At 45.7% G+C, this 21,085-nt stretch overlaps 1 protein-coding gene across 5 annotated transcripts in view; it reads right to left on the reverse strand.

Moving 5' to 3' along the window:
• Positions 1-21,085, reverse strand: part of LOC148542789 (coagulation factor VIII-like) — a 306,775-nt gene that overhangs the window by 217,114 nt on the left and 68,576 nt on the right. For all 5 annotated transcript variants that reach the window (XM_088467390.1, XM_088467391.1, XM_088467389.1 and 2 more), the window contains 4 exons: positions 18,273-18,344; positions 8,008-8,085; positions 5,184-5,405; positions 613-862 (listed from right to left, as the gene is read on the reverse strand). In XM_088467390.1, the coding sequence (XP_088323516.1) occupies positions 613-862; positions 5,184-5,405; positions 8,008-8,085; positions 18,273-18,344 (622 nt within the window). The remainder of the gene's footprint in view (positions 1-612; positions 863-5,183; positions 5,406-8,007; positions 8,086-18,272; positions 18,345-21,085) is intronic.

Consider the following 21,085-nt stretch of genomic DNA (forward strand, 5'->3'; position numbering starts at 1 on the left):
AATAGCAAATAGAAACACTTCTTTCTCTGATATAGTTATAAACAATGTTGCAGATAAAGATGTTTTTGTTTTGTTTTGTTTTTTTTACCAAGTATCATAATTTCAGATCTCAAAGGAAAAACTCAGGTAATTAGGAGGGGATAAATCTTCAATGTCCTTGTCTTGTGCACAATAGGCCAGTTCACTATCGATCACACAAAGGGACAGACCCACTGAAAGGGGAACTACAGTTGGGCCAACAGAAATATCAGGAGTGTTAGTACACAACCAACATAAATTATTAGGTCAACGGCAAAGTTGCAGTTAAAAACTAAATTTTGGGTCTTGTTTAAGCCCATGCATAGCCCCTATGCATGGACCTGCTTGGGCTTAAACGAGGCACAAAATCATTTACACTAAACAGTAGAAGATTTTACTGTTTAGTGAAAGTGCACAATAACAGAAAGTATTGGACACCTTTTGCATCCAGACCCTGATTAGAGTCAATGTAGACATGCCCAATTTCCCCTTACAATATAAATGGCATTACCAAACATTTTTTACTCCTTTTAAAGTATTTTATTTAAATATTGTTTAGATGTAAATTGTAGTTTATGCATTTCTTCTACTCACTTTATTCCACTTTCTTGTTGATAATCCCACTCAGTCTCCATGGCTGCAATATAGTGCATCCATGTTACAGGTTTACTTTTGCCAGCTGATCGTACTTGAATATTTGATATGTCATCATTATTAGCATCCAAATCCCATATTGTAGACTCATAGTAATCTTCATCTTCATAATCATATAAGTCTGATACACGCCTTTGGTTTACAGTCACAGATTTACAATCTTCTACTTTGATCAGAGATGTCATTGTACCTGTTGAGTGTAGTGTATTACTATTTTATATGAGAATTTATCATGAGCTTCAAATAACAATATTATTATCACAAATGTTACTCCTAATGGAATGACACCCATACAAAACGGGCTAACTTCACAAACAATAGGTAAACACAGGATTGATGGGCTGGGAAAAGTTGGAACGTAAAATACATTGCTCCATTGCATTCTACAACCATATATGGGGTGCAAGTGGGATGTTCACAAGATTGTTAAAATAAAAAAAATTAAGTCAGACAGAATATATGTTAAGCTGACCAACTCCTCCACAGTCTTCCCCTCTGGTCAGTCCTATACTCGACATAAAAAAGTTTATTTTATTTGTATATAAATACTACATATTCTCGCAAATATCCAATCACGTATTCATGTGGCAGCAACTCAGTTCAAAAAAAAATAATCACTGAGTGGACAAAAATCCCCTTGCTAATGACAGAGGTCAAAGGAGAATGGCCAGACTGGTCCAAGTGGACAGGTAGGTGACAGAAACTCAAATAACCGTATGTTACAACAACGGTATGCAGAAGAGCATCTCTAAATGCACAGCAGATCTAACATTGGAGTGGATGGTCTATAATAGCAAAAGACCACAACCAGTTTCACTCTTGTCATCTAAGAACTGGAAACTAAGATAAACTGATGAATATAGATTTCTGCTTCGACATAAAGATGGTAGGGTTAGACCTCAGCATAAACATGAATCTATGCATCCATCCTGTCAGTTCAGGGTACTGGTGTGGTAACGGTGTGGGGAAAGTTTTCTTGGCACACATTACAACTTTAATACCAACTGAGCATCATTTAAATAGCGCGGCCTACCTGGGTTTTGATGGTGACCATGGTATCACTCTATAACAGACTGCCTCCTCTGGTAGGAGCGCAGTTGTTCAGTGGAGGCTCGTCCATTGCAGCAGTCTGCTCTGAAGGCATGTATCGGCATGGCGTGATGACATCACGCCACAAACAGGAGGTGGAGCTTAACTTGTGACTGAAGCTGCAGCCACGACGCCAGACAGTCCGCAGCAAGGTAAGAGCAGTGTTTTTGTTTTTTTCATTTTATTTTCGACATGTTGGGGGACTAGAGTGGCCCGTGGAGTAAGAGGAAGGGTGGCTGGACTGGGATGGTCCGAGGAGAGGGGGGCTGGAGTGACACATGAGGGTCTGCTGAAGTGACACATGGGTGGAGTGACACATGGAGGAGCTGCTGTTTTGACATGCTGGAGAGACATAATGGGGGGCTGGAATGACACATGATGGGCTGCTGAAGTGACACATGGATGGAGTGACACATGAGGGGCTGCTGGAGTGACTAATGGGGGACTGGAGTGACACAAGAGGGGCTGCTGAAGTGACACATGGGTGGAGGGACACATGGAGGGGCTGGTGTTGTGACACATAAGGGGCTGCTGGAGTGACAAATGGGGGACAGGAGTGACACGAGGGGCTGCCGGAGTAACAAATGGGGGCTGCAGTGACACATGAGGGGCTGCTATAGTGACACATGGAGGGGCTGAATTTGTATTATGTCAATCTGTTTTGGGTTTTTTTCAATGTATGTGGCTTTTAAAATGTATTTTATGTGGCTTTTAAAATGTATTTTATGAGATAGTGGCATTTTCAGTGTATTTTATGTGGATGTGGCTTTTTCAGTGTAGTTTTTGTGGATGTGGCTTTTTCAGTGTATTTTATGTGGATTTGACTTGTTTCAGTGTATCTTTTTTGAATGTGGCTTTTTCAGTGTATTTTATGTGGATCTGGCTCGTTTCATATATTTTATGTGGATCCGTTTTTTTTTAAATGTTTCCTATATTGCTCTGGCTTTTTCATGCCCTTTAACAGATTATTATGTAAATTATGTATTATTTTCGGTGTGCTTAGTTTGACACCAGCCTGACTAAAAATGGGGTTGTGACACACGATCACGCTCCTACAAACGTCATACCAGGGTCATGGCCTAGCTGGCACAAGGCGCATGCACAATTTTGGCTCTTTGACATACCTACAGATGTTTTTGGGCTCTTTGCATCTGACTGGTTGGCCACCCCTGCTCTATACAGCAAAGAAGATGGCTACAGTCTGCACATGTGCAATAGCACAACAGGTCTGACGTCGCACATTACTGCAGACTCCGGGTCCTAGTGCCTGGCATATATGCAAAAAAAGGAGATAGCTCAGAGTACTGCTCTCCCAGCAGGCACAAAGTTCCTGGTCCTCTTTAGTGGCCCAAGAGTACAGAAGAAGCATTACCATGCTCCCTAAGACATCACAACCACATCCCCTCAGCATGCACCACCATTTTGCACATTACCCACAGAGGTTACAATGGGATATAGCCACACCCCCATTTGGTCTCGCCCCACCCTGGGACAAGGACCCCCACAATGGCTCAAATGGCCCTGCTAGCCAGTACTGGAAAGGGATACTCTTGATAAAGTTGTCACTTTGTATATACAGTCAGGTGCATAAATATTGGGACATTGACAGAATTTTCATATTTTGGCCTCTATTCACCACCACAATGGCTTTGAAATGAAACAAAGATGTGCTTTAACTGCAGACTTTCAGATTTAATTTGAGGGTAATTACATCCAAATCAGGTGAACGGTGTAGGAATTACAACAGTTTCTATATGTGCCTCCCACTTTCTAAGAGGCCAAAAGTAATGGGACAAACTAAACAATCCTAAATCTAACTTTCACTTTTTAATACTTTGTTGCAAATCCTTTGCAGGCAATTACAGCCTGAAGTCTGGAACGCATAGACATCACCAGACGCTGGTTTTCATCCGTGGTGATGCTCTGCCAGGCCTCTACTGCAAATGTCTTCAGTTCCTGCTTGTTCTTGAGGCATTTTCCCTTCAGTTTTGTCTTCATCAAGTGAAATGCATGCTCAATCGGATTCAGGTCAGGGGATTGACTTGGCCATTACATAACATTCCACTTTTTAGCCTTAAAAAACTCTTTGGTTGCTTCTGCAGTATGCTTCGGGTCATTGTCCATCTGCAGTGTGAAACGCTGTCCAATCAGTTCTGAAGCATTTGACTGAATATGAGCATATAATATTGCCCGAAACACTTCAGAATTCATTCTGCTGCTTTTGTCAGCAGTCACATCATCAATAAATACAAGGGAACCAGTTCCATTGGCAGCCATACATGCCCACCCCATGACACTACCACCACCATGCTTCACTGATGAGGTGGTATGTTTTGGATCATGAGCAGTTCCTTTCCTTCTCCATACTCTTCTCTTCCCATCACTCTGGTACAAGTTGATCTTTGTCTCATCTGTCCATAGGATGTGGTTCCAGAACTGTAATGGCTTTTTTAGATGTTGTTTGGCAAACTCTAATCTGGTCTTCCTGTTTTTGTGGCTCACCAATGGTTTACATCTTGTGGTGAACCCTCTATATTCACTCTTGTGAAGTCTTCTCTTGATTGTTGACTTTGACACATATACACCTAGCTCCTGGAGAGTGTTCTTGATTTGGCCAACTGTTGTGAAGGAGTTTTTCTTCACCAGGGAAATAATTCTTCTGTCATCCACCACAGTTGTTTTCCGTGGTCTTCCGGGTCTTTTGGTGTTGCTGAGCTCTCCAGTGCGTTCTTTCTTTTTAAGAATGTTCCAAACAGTTGATCTGGCCACACCTAATGTTTTTGCTATCTCTCTGATGGGTTTGTTTTGATTTTTCAGCCTAATGATGGCTTGCTTCACTGATAGTGACAGCTCTTTGGATCTCATATTGAGAGTCGACAGCAACTGATTCCAAATGCAAATGTCACACCTAGAATCAACTCCAGACCTATTACCTGCTTAATTGACAATGAAATAACAAGGGAATAGCCCACACTTGTCCATGAAATAGCTTTTGAGTTGATAGTCCCATTACTTTTGGCCCCTTAAAAAGTTGGAGGCACATATAGAAACCGTTGTAATTCCTACACCGTTCACCTGATTTGGATGTAATTACCCTCAAATTAAATCTGAAAGTCTGCAGTTAAAGCACATCTTGTTTGTTTCATTTCAAAGCCATTGTGGTGGTGAATAGAGGCCAAAATATGAAAATTCTGTCAATGTCCCAATATTTATGCACCTGACTGTAGATATATAATGGTGGGGCAGGAGAGTTCTGGACTTGAAATAAACAGTGTTATGACTATTTTTAAACATTTGGAGTTGGTCTTTTCATACTGCAGTTTCTGTTATTGCAGATATGCATTATCTAGTTAACAGAACAGATACTATAAAATCATGCATTACAAAATGAAATCACAGCTTTCTGCTTAATAGATAGATACCTTTAGGGTGTGTCCGAGTCTGGCAGGAAAGAGTATATACTCCTTTCTCCCCCAGATGTACTATTGCTGTCAGAAAACTAAAGGCAGTAACAGAAAGTATGGGAACTCGATGTTCTCTTATTACAAAGTTATGTCTCTCCAGGGAAATGCTGTGAACCTCAAAATGTGTCCCAAATCCAATGACATGCAAATGAACTGGCTTCTGATGACACACGATCTGCTCTAGTGGATAGAGAAACAAGTCATGTAAGAAAAATTAATAATAGCAAAATATACTGTAACTATGTTCTGATAGCAAAACTGATACAAAGCAACAATCAAACTGCTGTAATGGGATTTTTGCTACAGGCCATAGTAGCTGCCCTGAATGGTTGAACCCATACAAAATTATGCTAATGATAGCAACAAATGGTCAGATAAATATATGATTGCACCGAGATTAAAGGACCTATCTATTATTAGGAGCTCCACTTTGCTGGTAACAATATTCATAATCGCATGTCATTTGATAAAGCTTCCATCTACAGGAGCAAAAAATGCTAGAGACTTTACCGTTGTAAATGCACTTGGAAGCTGTGTACCAGAGACTATTCTGGTGTAAGTTCCTTGGAAGCTGTGTACTAACGGCCCATGAGAAGGAAGGACATTGGACCCGTTGGGATACTCTTGGTCACCTGCTTTTGCTGTGGAGTTCTGGAGAGACAGACGCTTTATCATGCAGTGGGACACACTAGCGGAATTTAGGTCGAGGCTGGGAACTATACACGGCTTACGAGACTGTGTACATCTGACAGGTAGCCGCTGCCCGTTATCACCTGCTGAAGAAGTGCCTTCCTTTATCTCCCAATACAAGTGATATATGCTTTGGAAACACTATCCACACTGTGGAGCCCAGTAGGACTATACAGAGCATATACAACTGATTAACATTGAACGGCAACGGGACTCTAATTATTTCACATCCATTGCAGGTGTGGACTTAAACCATTGAGCATCACATATGTTTTTTTTTATTTTTTTTTACTGGTAAAACCAGATTGTTTCAGGATCCACCTCCTTTAGATACATTATAAGTGCAAATTTGCTACTTTATATACAGGTAATGATAGATCTTTCTGTACAATGTTGTGAAGTATTTATTTTAATTTGACCGTTCAACTTGATGTTTTAGGATATTAAATTTACCTTTGATTAATTATATGATGATTATGTGACTTTTCCCAGCCATGTCTTCTCTTACTATTTAATTAGCGCTGAGGTTAACATTAAAGGTCTGTTACACACTGCATAGCATACTTGGAGCAAAGGAGAGACACATTGCTGGTCTCATCTATATTTATATAATTAAGCTTCAGATGAGGACATCATTTTTATTGGCAAGTTATAAACAACCATTTTGTGATTACTATTAGTCATATTATTAATAAGTGTATTTATATCTATTAATATATTAATATAATAGTGAATTGATGTGTGGTGGTTTCATTCATATCAGACCTCTGGTTTATGATCACGGGATCACAGTATAGTTCATGATCGCAAATCATAAAAATAAAATATTCTTTATGCTCCCAATTTATAAAGAAAAATATACCAATATAATCAACTACCCAACGATACTGGCATTTACAAGGCAGTTTTGTAATTGTGCTAATTTATCGTTATCCTTGTGAAATAGTCTTTACCATGTAAAGGTGATGCCAGTGCAACTTACCACACGCAGGATTAATCACAGATATACCCATGTTATTGCGGGTGGTAACTCAAATGGGATCGGTATGAATGACCGCCGGACCTATGGTCGGCAGTTCAAATCCTGATGCTGGAAGACTGGCACCAATGGAAATCCCGATTGGTAAGTACTCTAACTATACCTAACCCTTTCCCCCCTAACCCTCTCTTAGGGGTGTCTAACCCTAACCTTCCCCCCTAGTGCCTAAACCTAACCCCCCCATCCCTGCACCCTAAACCTAACCCTCTCGGGAGGGCGAGCCTAGTCCTAACCTCCCCCCGAGGGTGCCTAACCCTAACCCCCCCTTCCCCTAGCCTAACCCTCCCAGGGGGGTGCCTAGTCCTAAGTCCCTCCCGGGAGCCCCTAACCTAACCCTCCCCCCCCTGCCGCCCAGCTTCCCTTTGTTCGGTATGCTGGGCTCCCAACGTAGGGATAATGATAGGCGTTGGGATTTCGACGCCTATCATTTGTCCCGTCGGGATTGCACAGTTGGGAAGCCGGCGGTTGGCATTTCAACCGTCAGCTTCCTGACTTCATCCCACTCACATGATGTAATAATAAAATAAATAATAGGACCTATTGTCATAAAAAAAATTATTTTCAATGGCAAAAGAGCTATTTTCCCCTTCAAATATATGCCCCTTATTTTTAGTTATTTCAAAGAGATGTTTTAAGTAGATATATTTAATATGAAATTTAATAGGTGGTTTATTTATTAATTCAAGTAATTAACTTGAATTCCTCTGACATAAGTACAGATGACCAGCGCATGCCAACTAACCTTTTGAGAAGAAAGCCAATCAACTTGTAGGAATTCATCACATAGGCAAACATTTTATAACTTCTTCTTTCTCTACATACCTTCTAGCAGTCACAAATTTTAGAGGTAAAAAGCAAAAAAAAAAGTCTATGGCTTGGCAATAAAGGTTGGTGGCTTCCAGGAAACTGGGTATGACACTTGTATGTGGGGCTGAACTACTATTTTCGTCTGTTTTCCAGTATTTGGGAAGAAATGGTTGATTTTCATTCCAATCAGCCAATTAGCTTTATCGGAAAGATAATCTTAAAGTGTATGGACAGCTTACGTCTTACCTGGAATAGAACCGTTTATATGTCCATTGATTGTATGCAGCTGCTCATCTTCTAATTTATTTGAATAGTGACTGTGACCTATACACGGAGAAACATTCTTTTCAATTAGTTGCATTTTCTGGGCTGCACACCCAAAGCGTGTATTAGCATCCCTCTTAAAACAATTTTTACCTACCATAAGCTGCTTCTGTTTCTGCGTAATGTGACACTAGATGCAAGCTAAACACAGCTCAGACAATAAGTTAAATAAAGCAAATTATTATCTATGGAGGAACACTTTATTTGGAAAATGTATTAGAGAGCAGTGCGCTCCGGCATTAGGACACGAAGTCACCGGGAGGTCCGACTACTGACCTGATGATGTCACCACCGGGCTACTGCTCATGTGCATCAGACGTCATCTTTACTGTGCAGTGTTTCACACTTAGATCCTCATAAGTGATACCGCTGTTACCTGCAATATACCGCTGTTATAGCCACAGCTGTTACCCTGCATCATCACTGTGTATGTACCGCTGTTATCAATAAACCCAGCCCCGGTCGGCCACTGGAATGATAGGGCCTCCTTAAGGGCAGGGATTCCTTCGTTTTTTTTTGTCATTATGACTACATTTATTATATTGCAACAGGCAGGTGGAGTAACGAGCAGCAAATTGTGGTACGGAGATGTAGGGCTGGGGAAGAGGGGGTGAGGTTGGGACTGCATTGGCTGTTGGATCAGCCCCGAAATAAAAAGGTGCTGGATGAAATATATTAATTTATACAGAACTCTGAGTATGTTCTACACACATTTTTTTTAACTTTCTCACAATCTTAACTTTAAATGAGACATTTTTGTTTCCAAATTACTTTTTTTATTTTTAAACCAAAATATGTTTATCTTATTAACTTGATAAGTTTGTTTGTTGCATTTTTGGGGCATTTCCAACCTGTCTGATAAAGATTGGATTGTCAAGTAAAATATAACATAACATCTAGTACAGTATGATGGAATTCAATGAGGCACTCATTAGGAACACAGGACCTCATTCAGAGCCGGACGCTATTTGCGGTCGCTCGTTCTGAAAAAGGGGCTGGATATTTAAAATGAGCGCTCACTCTTTGCGGTCTGTTGACGCCTCTATGTCTGAGCGAGCGTCCGAAACATGCGCTCGCTATTTTGTAAAGACGCCCCTTGGCCGCTCGCATCATGCGTCATCTCCGCTATTTATTAGATTAATCGAGTACATCGAAAGGCGTGCGAACTGCTCGCAATTCTTGTGGTAGGATTTTCCTACCGCAATCATGTGAGCAGTTCAGGCTAAAAGACAACCAAGTGACGTGGTCGATGACGCCACTTTGTTAATTATGCACACCCTTAAAACGCCCGTTTTGACCGTTTAGCACGCCTGCGTTCGGATCTCCACTCCCCATTTTCAAGCACCTTCCCCTGTTACCACCCACAAACGCCTCATTCTGTTACTCAAATTAGCAGGCCCTTGCTGTTTTGCGAGCGCACGATTTCCGACCGCAATGACTGGTTGGCGCATGTGCATTACGACCCATACGCATGCGCAGATGTGCGAATATCGCTCGGAGTGAGCGAGCGGCCGCTTACGAGCGGCTCTGAATCAGGCCCTCAGCACACTATGCTGTCAGAAAGGTAGAGGGATGGGGTGGCCAATAATGTTGAACTTATGGGCGGCCTCACTTCTAAATCTGGCCCTGCTGTCTAAGGAGATCTGTGTGCCCTGAACATCCTCTTTCACATTCAGCTTGACATCTATTGAAACCACTCAAGTTCCACCCAATAGGTTGTATCAATAAAATGCATGACAAAGTATTTTCCTCTGGTCAGCAGCTGATACAGCGTTCTGTGGGAACATCTCCATACAGTAGCATTTAAATTGTCTTCCTCCACTTACCATCTGAGCTGTATTTGGTTTGCAGCAGATGTCACATTCCACTGATGCTGAGATGTGTATGCCACCTTTACTCAGAACAGTCAGATCAGTGCAGCATTATGCAATTAATATTCAGTATAAGCACACCAATATAAAAACCTCTACTGTCCTTGATCCCAGATTACTGATTTAAATGCCCTTATTATTATCCACAAGTCTTATTATATTTATCTTTTGTTGCTTTAAAAAACAAAAAATCATAAACATATAGGTTTAATGGCTTAAAGGGCTGCGTAAAGGGTTACCTGTGATTGACCAATTGTGTGCTCTAGGCAAGATATTAACTAGTGCCCCCATTCCCCAGAAATAGATGCCACCTCAAAGAAGAATAACACCAACAGAGCCCCTTAAATTGCAGCCACACCAATGTATCAATATTATATATGATAATTGCATCACTGCACAATCTCAACTCCCTTCTCCTCCTGGCCTGCCTGCCTCCTCTTCCCGTCCCGCCCATATTCTTCTACCGGCTTCACCTCTCCCTTCTCAGGGCCCACCTCCCTCACTGCACTATGAGATTGTGCTGATCACCCTTCTTTACATCTGATCGCGGTTACTCCAAGGGCGCATCTTCCATCACCTGGGGCATGTGCACCATCTGGCCTCCACCCCCATCACCCCCACAACGACCCTGCAGCCCAATACTGGGTTACCCCTCTGGAGATAGGTCACACTAGGCAAGAGCCTAGGTCACATATACCAAGGACCAGTCCTGTATAGTTGCATATGTGGAGTAATGATTTTGGATTTGTTACAGAATACCTGGCAGACAGAATGCCATAAAAAAGTGTTGAGTCTTCCAATTGTAACACCCCTTTAGTATAAGCCTGTTGCAGAAGGCAGTGACAAATGATGCCCATGTAGCAACTAACTTCTTACAGTCTCTCTATCTAGATATTGGCAGTGCCTCAACCTGAATCTGCATAGGCTTCAGGGGAAATGGACCGGTCTTCCATCCACCAGAGATTTGAATCAGGAAACCTTTGATGCATTCTAAATACAATTTGAACAAATGAAATGTACTGACACACTCTGAATGCAGCTTTTAAATGCAATTTTAGAGTACTAATCTGTCAGTCACTCTATATAATAGTTCTCTAAGGCTACAGATGCCTTAAACAGAGTTCTCGCAGTATCTTTAAAGTTACTTAATCAAAGCAAGTATCTGGTACGTGTCAATGCACGTATAATATTGCTTGCGTTATCGGATATGACAAATCCTGAGGAGAGTTCTAGCGTGGTAAGCTATTTTGCTATCACATACCAAAGCTTGACACTGGTATGCCTCTTAGTGAAGCCACTGATACAGAGAGTAGCCTGTCTGTGCATTTGTTGGCGTTGTGTGTTAGATACTGCTGTTGCTGCTGCTGAAAGCAATACACCCACCCAATGGGCTGTCACAGTCATGTAATATTTAGTTTGACCAGTACCGGTAGGCAAAGAATGTTTTTAACTTCCCGATACAGGGGAGGAATTTCTGTCTTTGAAAAATGGAATTGAGATGGACTTTTGTAGCGGGGACACAGGACCTCAATTCACGTTCTAAAACCAGATACATTGATGTCGGATATTGGACACAGATCTAATGCTAGCATAGCCGTCATGGCTTCAGTGATGTTTTGCAACTGGATGCCTGCTGTAATACTTGGTTCATCTTGCAAATGCTTGTTTCAAAGTCAATTGTTGTTTAAAACTACTAGTATTCTTGGTCTTCTTCTGTAATTAAGATTCATCCCCAGCAACAATAGCACCTACTCAAGCACTCCTACCCACTCCTAGTCCTAATGGCACCCTGATGCGTGCTAATGGCGTTTTTTTTTACAACACAGTGCTTCAGACCACAGTCCCACACCTTCTCCCTCTGCTCTCCTGTGTGAAATAGAACACGAGGGAGGGACTTACATATATTCAATCCAAAAACGTGACAACTGTTGCCGGGAAGATGACATTTTGTTTTGTTTTGTTATTCGAACTTGGCGGGAAGACCTGAGATGGGACTCTAAATCACTTGGATCCCCTAAGTTCGGATGTGCATGGTTTCCAGGGAAACCGAACCGCTCATCACTAATTAAAACTAGGTGAAAGCATTGCATGGGTGACGCTATTTTGGGTGGTCCTGTTTGCAATTAGCAAAAGAGCACTAGGAGAACATTGAGATAACCTCCTTTTGGAAGCGAAAACTGCAAAACAGGTCTCCTCAAACCCAAATGCAATATGTAGATTCAGTCAAATGAAAACTACATGCCAATAGAGTCTTAAATCAAAATATGCTTATTGGAGCAATTTTATTGAAGCAAAACACAAACAAAAAAAACTTGTTTCAGGGATCAAAAATTCCGCTTCTTCAAGATAGAGACATTAGATAATGAAAGGTGAATTTTTCAATATTATTTGAATGAATGATGATTATACAATTGTTTAAAAACAAGAGATATGGTAAGAACTTACCTTTGTTATCTCTGTTTCTACGAAGTCCATAGGGTCCACAGGGTGACCTTGGGGTATAGCTGAATCCTGGATCCTCGGGCACCACGGAGTTAAAGCTTTTAGCTGCTCCCAGGATGCACTTGGGTCCAACCACCCCTATACCCCGCCCCCGAGCCACAGGCACCTCAGTTGGTAAGCAGCCCAGGCCGGAGGAGGAGACGAAACAGAGAGAAGGAAGACTGGAACACACAAGAACCATACTCCCAGAAATGGGAGACGGAAAACCGGTGACCAGTCACAGAGCCCATATGAAGCCAGGTGCATCAGGGCGGGTGCCCTGTGGACCCTATGGACTTCGTAGAAACAGAGATAACAAAGGTAAGTTCTTACCATATCTCTTGTTTTCTACTTCAGGGTCCATAGGGGTCCACAGGGTGACCTTGGGGATGTCCCAAAGCAGTCCAACTAAGGGCGAGGACGCTCCTGTGCTGATAGGAGAACCCGGCGCCCAAAGGATGCATCCTGAGAGGCAAAGGTGTCAAACGCATAGAACCTCAAAAAGGTCTGAATGGAAGACCAGGTGGCCGCCTTACAGAGCTGAACAGCAGAGGCGCCACGGCTAGCAGCCCAAGAAGGGCCCACAGACCGAGTGGAATGAGCCTTAACAGAGGCTGGAACAGGTAAACCCTCCTGCATATAAGCCTCAATAATAACAGAACGAAGCCAACGGGCTAGAGTCTGTTTGTTGGCAGGCCAACCCCTCTTGTGAAAACCAAAGAGGATAAACAAAGAATCCGACTTCCTCACAGAACTAGTCCGGTCCACATAAACCTGGAGTGCACGGACAACGTCTAATGAAGTCTCCCCAGCCGAAAGATCAGGCGACTGAAAGGCTGGTACAACAATTTCCTGATTAATGTGGAACCTGGAAACCACCTTAGGCAGGAAATCAGGACGAGTGCGAAGCACCGCTCTGTCCTGATGAAAAATCAGAAAAGGGGGACGACAAGAAAGCGCCCCCAAATCTGAAACCCTCCTGGCAGAAGCAATTGCCAAGAGGAAAACAGTTTTAACAGTTAGCCTCTTGAGCTCCACTGACTCCAAGGGCTCAAAAGGCGGACCCTGTAAGGCCCGAAGAACCACCGCCAAATCCCACGGGGCCACAGGTGGCACAAAGGGAGGCTGGATTCTCAAAACTACCTGGAAAAAGGTGTGTACGTCCGGCATAGCAGTGATCCTGCGCTGGAACCACACCGACAGAGCAGACACGTGCACCTTCAGCGAAGAAAGACGTAATCCTAAATCCAAACCCGACTGAAGGAAAGCCAGAATACGTGAAACCCGGAACACATGGGGATCATAGTTTCTGGCCTCGCACCACTGAAAGTAAGTGTGCCACACTCTGTGATAGATCCTCGCGGAAGCAGGCTTGCGCGCCCTCAGCATGGTGGTAATAACGGAGCTAGAAAAGCCCAGAGACCTCAGGACGGCTGTCTCAAGAGCCACACCGTCAAAGATAGTCGACCCAGATCCGGGTGAAGACAGGGCCCCTGAGACAACAGGTCCCGCCGTTGAGGTAGGAGGTACGGAGCGTCGATGGACAGGCTCCGCAGATCGGAGTACCACGGCCTTCTGGGCCACGCTGGGGCCACCAGGATCAGTGTGCCTCCGTCCTGTTTGAACTTGGGCAGGACCCGAGGCAGCAGAGATATCGGAGGGAACAAGTAAGCCAGTTGAAACAGCCATTTCACCGACAGCGCGTCTATCAGACTTGCGCCTGCGTCCCTTGTCCTTGACCCGTACACAGGCAGCTTGTGATTGTAACGGGACGCCATCAGGTCCAGCTCTGGCAGCCCCCACTTGTCCACGAGTAGTTGGAATACCTCTGGATGAAGCGACCATTCCCCGGGATGCACGTCGTAACGGCTGAGGAAGTCTGCCTCCCAATTGAGGACTCCTGGGAAGAAAACTGCCGAGAGAGCTGGAAGATAGCGCTCCGCCCAAGCCAGGACGCGGGACACCTCCGACATCGCAGCTCGACTGCGAGTCCCTCCCTGGTGATTGATGTACGCCACCGTGGTGGCGTTGTCTGACTGCACCTGAACGGCCCTTCCGTGAAGAGCGGTGCCGGACGACTGCAGGGCTCTGTATACTGCCCGCAGTTCCAGGATGTTGATGGGAAGAATCGCTTCCTCCGCCGACCAACGACCCTGAAGTGACAAGGAGCCTGTCACCACCACCCAACCCCGGAGACTGGCATCTGTCGTGAGCAGAACCCATTCCGGGATCCAAAAGGGGCGCCCCTCTAGGAGATGAGCCGTCTGCAGCCACCAGGCTAGGGACAGACGCACCTCCGAGGACAACACCAGCATCTGAGAGCGGATCCTGTGTGGCAATCCGTTCCATTCCGAAAGAATCAGCCCCTGCAGGGGCCTGGAATGGAACTGGGCAAACTCCACCATGTCGAATGCCGACACCATGGACCCCAAAACTCTCATTGCTGAGTGCACCGACACTCTGCCACTGCTCAGACAACTGTGAATCCGCAGCTGTAAGGAGGAGACCTTCTCTGGAGTCTGAAAAATCCGTTGCTGACGAGAGTCCAGCAGGGCCCCCAAATGAACCATCCACTGTGTTGCGATGAGGGAGGACTTCTTCCAGTTGATCAACCAGCCGTGCGCCTGTAGACAAGCGACCGTCAGGTGGAGATGCTGGATCAGTACCTCTGGGGAGCTTGCCAGCAAGAGGAGGTCGTCTAGATACGGTAGCAACCGTATTCCCTGGCTCCGAAGGTGAGCCGCCATGACCGCCATCACCTTGGTAAATACCCTTGGTGCCATGGAGAGACCAAAGGGTAGAGCCCTGAATTGGTAGTGGTTGTGGAGAATAGCAAACCGCAGAAACTGTTGGTGCGATGTTGCTATAGGCACATGGAGGTAGGCGTCCTGGATATCCAGGGAGACCATATAGTCCCCCGGTTCCATCGCCAGAATGATGGAACGCAAAGTTTCCATCCTGGATTTGGGAACCCTGAGAAACCTGTTCAGGGACTTCAAATTGAGGATGGGGCGATGAGAGCCATTGGGTTTCTGCACCAGAAACAGCGTAGAGTAATACCCCATCCCACGTTGAGACTGTGGTACGGGTATAATGATCCCCGCTGTCAGCAAGGCCTCTATGGCTTCCTGAACCTGCAAGGCCTTGGTTTTGTCCTGAGAAGGACTTGTGCAAAAAAACTGGCAAGGCGGCCTGTGCCGAAAAGACAGGGCATACCCCTGGGAGACCACTTCTCGCACCCAGGCATCCGTGGTGGTATTGTGCCAGCACTGGGCGAATTGAAGAAGTCGGCCTCCCACTCTGGGGTCCCCCAGAGGGAGGCCCGTCCCATCACGCAGAAGGCTTATCTTCTTGCTTGGAAGAAGGGCGTCTAGCACTCCAGGCTTGCTTCTTTGGCTTTGAGGCGGTCTTGGGTGCGGACTGCCTCGGGAAGGACAGACCCTTTGCCTTGCTCTGAACCCGAAAGGAACGAAAGGCCGAGCTCCGGACCTTAGCAGGTGTAGCAGCTGAAGGGAGGAAGGCTGACTTGGATTTTGCCAGGGTATCCACTATTTTGTCCAGGTCCGGACCAAATAGTAATTCTCCATTAAAAGGTAAGGCCTCCAAGCCTTTCTTTGAATCCGCGTCTGCTCTCCAAGACCGCAACCACAAGGATCTACGAGCAGACACTGCTGCCGCCAAAACCCTAGAGGTCAACAGGCTAGCATCCAACGATGCTTCTCCAATGTAGGAGGCGGCATCTCTCATCTGTCCTAACAACGCCCTCTGGACGTCCGGAGCTTCATCCGTAAATGTGTCCTCCAAGGCGTTGGCCCACCCCTCAATGGCCTTGGCTACCCAGGAGATGGCCATGGACGGCCGGGCTACAGCCCCTGAGAGAGAATAAATAGACTTTAGACAAGTCTCCATCTTCCTGTCCGTAGGATCCTTCAGCGAGGATATAGACGGCAATGGCAAAGTAGCACTCCTGATGAGGCGTGTTACATGGGAATCGACTGCAGGCGGAGTTTCCCATTTCTTACAATGCGCTTCCGGGAATGGATAATTGGACGCCAAGCGTTTCTGTGGCAGGAAACGCTTACTGGGTGTCTGCCAGGCCACCGCCATGTGATCAGTCAACTGATCAGACAAGGGGAATGCTGCAGAAGCGCATCCACCCAGGGTGGAGAAGCTGCCACAGGAGCCTGAAACGGCACCACAGCCTGCTGTGCCACAGGGGTGGACTGAATATACATTGGCAACCCTGCATAGGGACCAACAGGCTGAGACCCCGGGGGAGTCTGCAATAATTGTGGGACACCCGGGGAATGGGGGATGGCAGGCTGGGGCAACGCCCTAGTAGGGGCGGCAGTCGGGACCGACAGACGGTCCGCGATGGACACCAGCACTTGGGAAAACATCGCCCATGGTGGCTCCTGCGACATGGGAGGTTTAGACATACCAGGGAGCGCCTGGCACCGTCCGCACAGGCCGTCCTGTGACAAATCCTCCCTATCCACTCCTGCAGAACAGCGCCTGCAGGAGAACAATACCGGAGCCCCGGAGTGCTCAATCTCCTCCTCGGACATGACTTAGGAAGAAAACGTGCGCACTCACCAGTGTGCTGAACAACAGCCCACAATATGGTACTGTGTAGCACACAACTGTATGTGACGGACCTCACAAATACGTGATTTATATAGGTGAGGTCTGTAGAAACACCCTTCCCGCCCGCACACCTGTAGGGCTTGTAGGAGAAGGAAAGGGATAGGTATAGGCTGACAGTAAGTAGAAAAAAGACACAGGCAGCACTAGCAAAAGTCACATACCATGCAGGAAGATATACTCACTGCACCTTTCCACTACAATCAACCTGCCCAGATTCCGTGTGTCTGGGAGGGCTATAGTGCTATGTACACTGTCCTTGTCGGGGGAGAGGTACACAGGGGGACCGGTCCGCGTGCTCCCCGAAGATCTGCGCTGCCACTTGAAGAAAATGGCCGCTGGAGACCTCAGAGGAGGAGTGGCCTGAGTATCTGCAGCTCAGCGACGCCAGACTACTAGCTGAAAGGCGCGCTGAGCTGAGGGGAGGAGCCGCTAGACAGGGAAGGCTTCCTCCCCTGGCTAGCATATTTAACCCCCGGGTTGCCGGCATCCCGCTTGCCGCTTAATTTACCCTGGTGGTCTAGTGGTCTGGCGGGGTATGCCTCCGCTGGAGGGAGGGCCCGCCGCCACCACTAGCGCCCCCGGTCTGTCCCCTAGACCGGGGGCATGGGACTGCATTTAAAAGGAACCCGTGCACCGCCGCTAATCAGCGGTGCGCGGCTTACCTTGATCTCCCCGGCGTCTTCCAGCAGCAGTCCCGGGGGAAACTAGAGTCCGGCTAGTACAGACTCTGGCGTCCCCCGCTGCGATCCCCAGTTCAGTGCTGGCGTCGCGGCGCCAGCAGTGAGAAGGAGCGGCAGCGTGGGCGTCTGTACAGACAGCCCATCGCTGCTGCTCTAGAGAAAAAACTGATAGTAAAAATTAAACTAAGTTAAAATAAAAAGCTTTAGGGGGCTGATCCTGCAGCCCCCCCCCCCCCCCAGCAGGGTGACCCGACTCCGGCCGGGCACCATCTTAAACTGAGGTGCCTGTGGCTCGGGGGCAGGGTATAGGGGAGGTTGGACCCAAGTGCATCCTGGGAGCAGCTAAAAGCTTTAACTCCGTGGTGCCCGAGGATCCAGGATCCAGCTATACCCCAAGGTCACCCTGTGGACCCCTATGGACCCTGAAGTAGAAATACTATTATTGTCAGCTTTGTTCAAATTGGCTTTTGACAAAATAATTTTAAAACCAAGTGCAGACAGAGCTTACCTTCATCAAATATAGCAAGAACAATGATTTTTTCCTGAATCCCATGCTGATATCCTTCTTCTGTAAGAGATCCTATGAAAGTTAGAATTAAATTAGAAATACACACATGAAGTCTCTACTAGGATTCTGATTACAAAAAGATAATACAAAGATAACACAGATATTCTTTTGAGCAATATACAGATGTTAATGCTTGCCAGTGGAGAATACACACATTCAGGGTACTACAGATACAAATATATTATCCTTTGTTAACAACATGAATGTGACAGTACCCTACAAGGGTATGTGGTTAGAATGCTAACACCGAAATCACGACTGCCGGAATCCCGAAGGTAAGTACTGGAGTTAGGGGGAGAGTAATGGTGCATACACACTAGACGATATGCTCCCTGAGCGATATCGTCTAGTGTGTCCCCGGCAGGCTGTGCTCAATGTCGTTCATGACATTGAGCACAGCCGCTGAACGATATCATTAGCGATATCGTTCAGCGCCGGGCTCTCTCACCCATTCCCTGACATGCAGCAACCTGACGAGGTCGTCAGGTTGGCCTGCATGTCAGCCCGATGAACGAGAATGACGAACGACCCGTGGGAACGTGCGTCGTCGTCATCGTTCATCTTTTTTGTGTTAAAAATGGACGATAAAGTGGACGACTGAACGATAACGATATCGTTCAGTCGTCCACTTTAATCGCCCAGTGTGTACGCACCATTAGGGTTAGGCACTAGGGGGAAGGTTAGGGTTAGACTGCGGGGAGTTTAGGTTTAGGCTGCGGGGAGGGAGGGTTAGGTTTAGACCAGTGGTCTCCAACCTGTAGCTTGCGCTCTTAATTTTGGAAGCTCTCCTAGCTGCAGTACTGCCGAGTCAACTAGCAAGTGACCTCTGACGTGTGCTCTCCCGTGGCATCAATGCCATGGGTGGAGCCATAGGGAAGCACGTCAGGTGATTGCCGCAGCTTCCACAGCAATCACCTGACGTGCTTCCCTGTGGTTCCACCCACGGCGCCTACGCTACAGCGGAGCGAGTGACTCCCGCCTTACCCAGCCCGAAAATCACACAGCAGCCCTGCCTATATTCTTTTACTCCTCAACTGCACATACCTCCTTGGAGCCTGTAATTAACAGTAAAATGTGCTTACATTTTATATACAAACTACAACAATATCACTGTAATAATTAAATAATTTTTTTTTTTCTTCATTTTCATTAAATTACCTTCAATTGTTCGGTTATTAGCCAGATTTTTTTTCTACAATTTTAGTAGCTCTTCAGGAGGGTTCATTTTTCTAAAGTAGCTCACACCTCAATTAAGGTTGGAGACCACTGGTTAAGGCACTAGGGTGTGCAGCTCAGGTTTAGGCACCAGGGAGGGAATGTTAGGATTAGGGGTTAGGTTTGGCTTACTTAACTAGGGGCGTCACGATTCTAACCTGGTCGGGATGCCAGCGCCGGGATTCTGAGCACCGGTGTTCCCGAGCGCTGGCATCCCATACCCAAACTGGAATGACAAATTGTGCATATTGTACAGTGTGTATGCACAATATGGGCGCTCCTGCGGTTGTATGCGATGTCGTCAGGTTTGATTTGCTGCACATCAAACCAAACAATATCGCTTGCGACGCCATGCAATGTAATGAAGGAAGGAATGAGTGATCGTTCAGTCGTTCGTTACATAGTTCTGATGTGTATCCAGGAACCGATATGTCGGCCAGACAAATGTTTGCCCTAGATTAGGTGGAAAAGATGCCTCCTGACTGGTAAAATGCGCCACTTCTGTAGTTCGTGCAGAAAAGGCATGATTTTACAAATGCCTGCAGAAGACTGTTAGAAAGCCACTTCTCACTCGTGTTTGGCTCTGCACTTACGCTGCATTTTGCATCAGTTCACTTTCTGGGCATGTGCAGTGTGCAAAGGTGAAAGGGTGTTAAAATACGGTGCATGGTACAGCCAGAAATTATCTTTATCAAAACTTCAAAGATTATCAGATGATTTCTAATACTCCATCATAGTGACTGAGATAGTTGGTGCCCATAATTATGAGCTGATATTTCAGAGCTGAATAAAAAACATAACTTTTATTGTTCAGAAGTAAAAGAATTTACAAAACACATAATAAAATAAACAAAATATTAAATAAGTAAAAAAGATGTGTAGAAAATATGGTAGGGAATTAAAACTGAGGAATTCATTGTGCTACCTTCTCTTTGTGTATTCCTGCAATATTTCATGAGACGTGTTATATGTGTGAATAGTGAGGTGAATAGTGACTATAATAGTGCTGATTCAACATCTAAACCAGGAAGTTTTGGTTGGATTGTTCAGAAAGTCGTCTAATGTATAGCCGGCAAGGACCAGCGATGTGCGTGCATGCTGGGTCCTTGCTGACCCCGACTATCTGTGGAACATGCTCGTCAACTTGACGACGAGCGTCAGGTTCCACATGTTCATCGATATGAGGTCGGTCTCCTACACTGAATAACGTTCAGTGAACGCTGTTCAGTGCGGGCACCGCACCCGGCGACCTGAAGCTCTGAACGCTAGACGTTCAGTTTTTCAGGTCGCCTAATGGATAGGCCCCCTTAATAGCAGTTTAGTCGTTAGTAAAGCAGTATAGGTCCAAAAGAATCAGAGCTGTATTCATATTGCACAGCAAATATAGTGGTGATCTCTATCCCCCCAAAAGGGCCAAGTTTACTGCTGCTAATAATAGAGCTTTGTATAAATTTCTCACCCTTTGTCGTCTGCAGCAAGCCAATACCGTTGGCTTTGTTTATAAGACTCTGCGGGAACTGACAGCAGCAAGTGGCCGT

Source organism: Taudactylus pleione, unplaced genomic scaffold, assembly GCF_031769625.1.
Source record: "Taudactylus pleione unplaced genomic scaffold, aTauple2 ptg000009l, whole genome shotgun sequence".
Taxonomy (NCBI): Eukaryota; Metazoa; Chordata; class Amphibia; order Anura; family Myobatrachidae; genus Taudactylus; species Taudactylus pleione.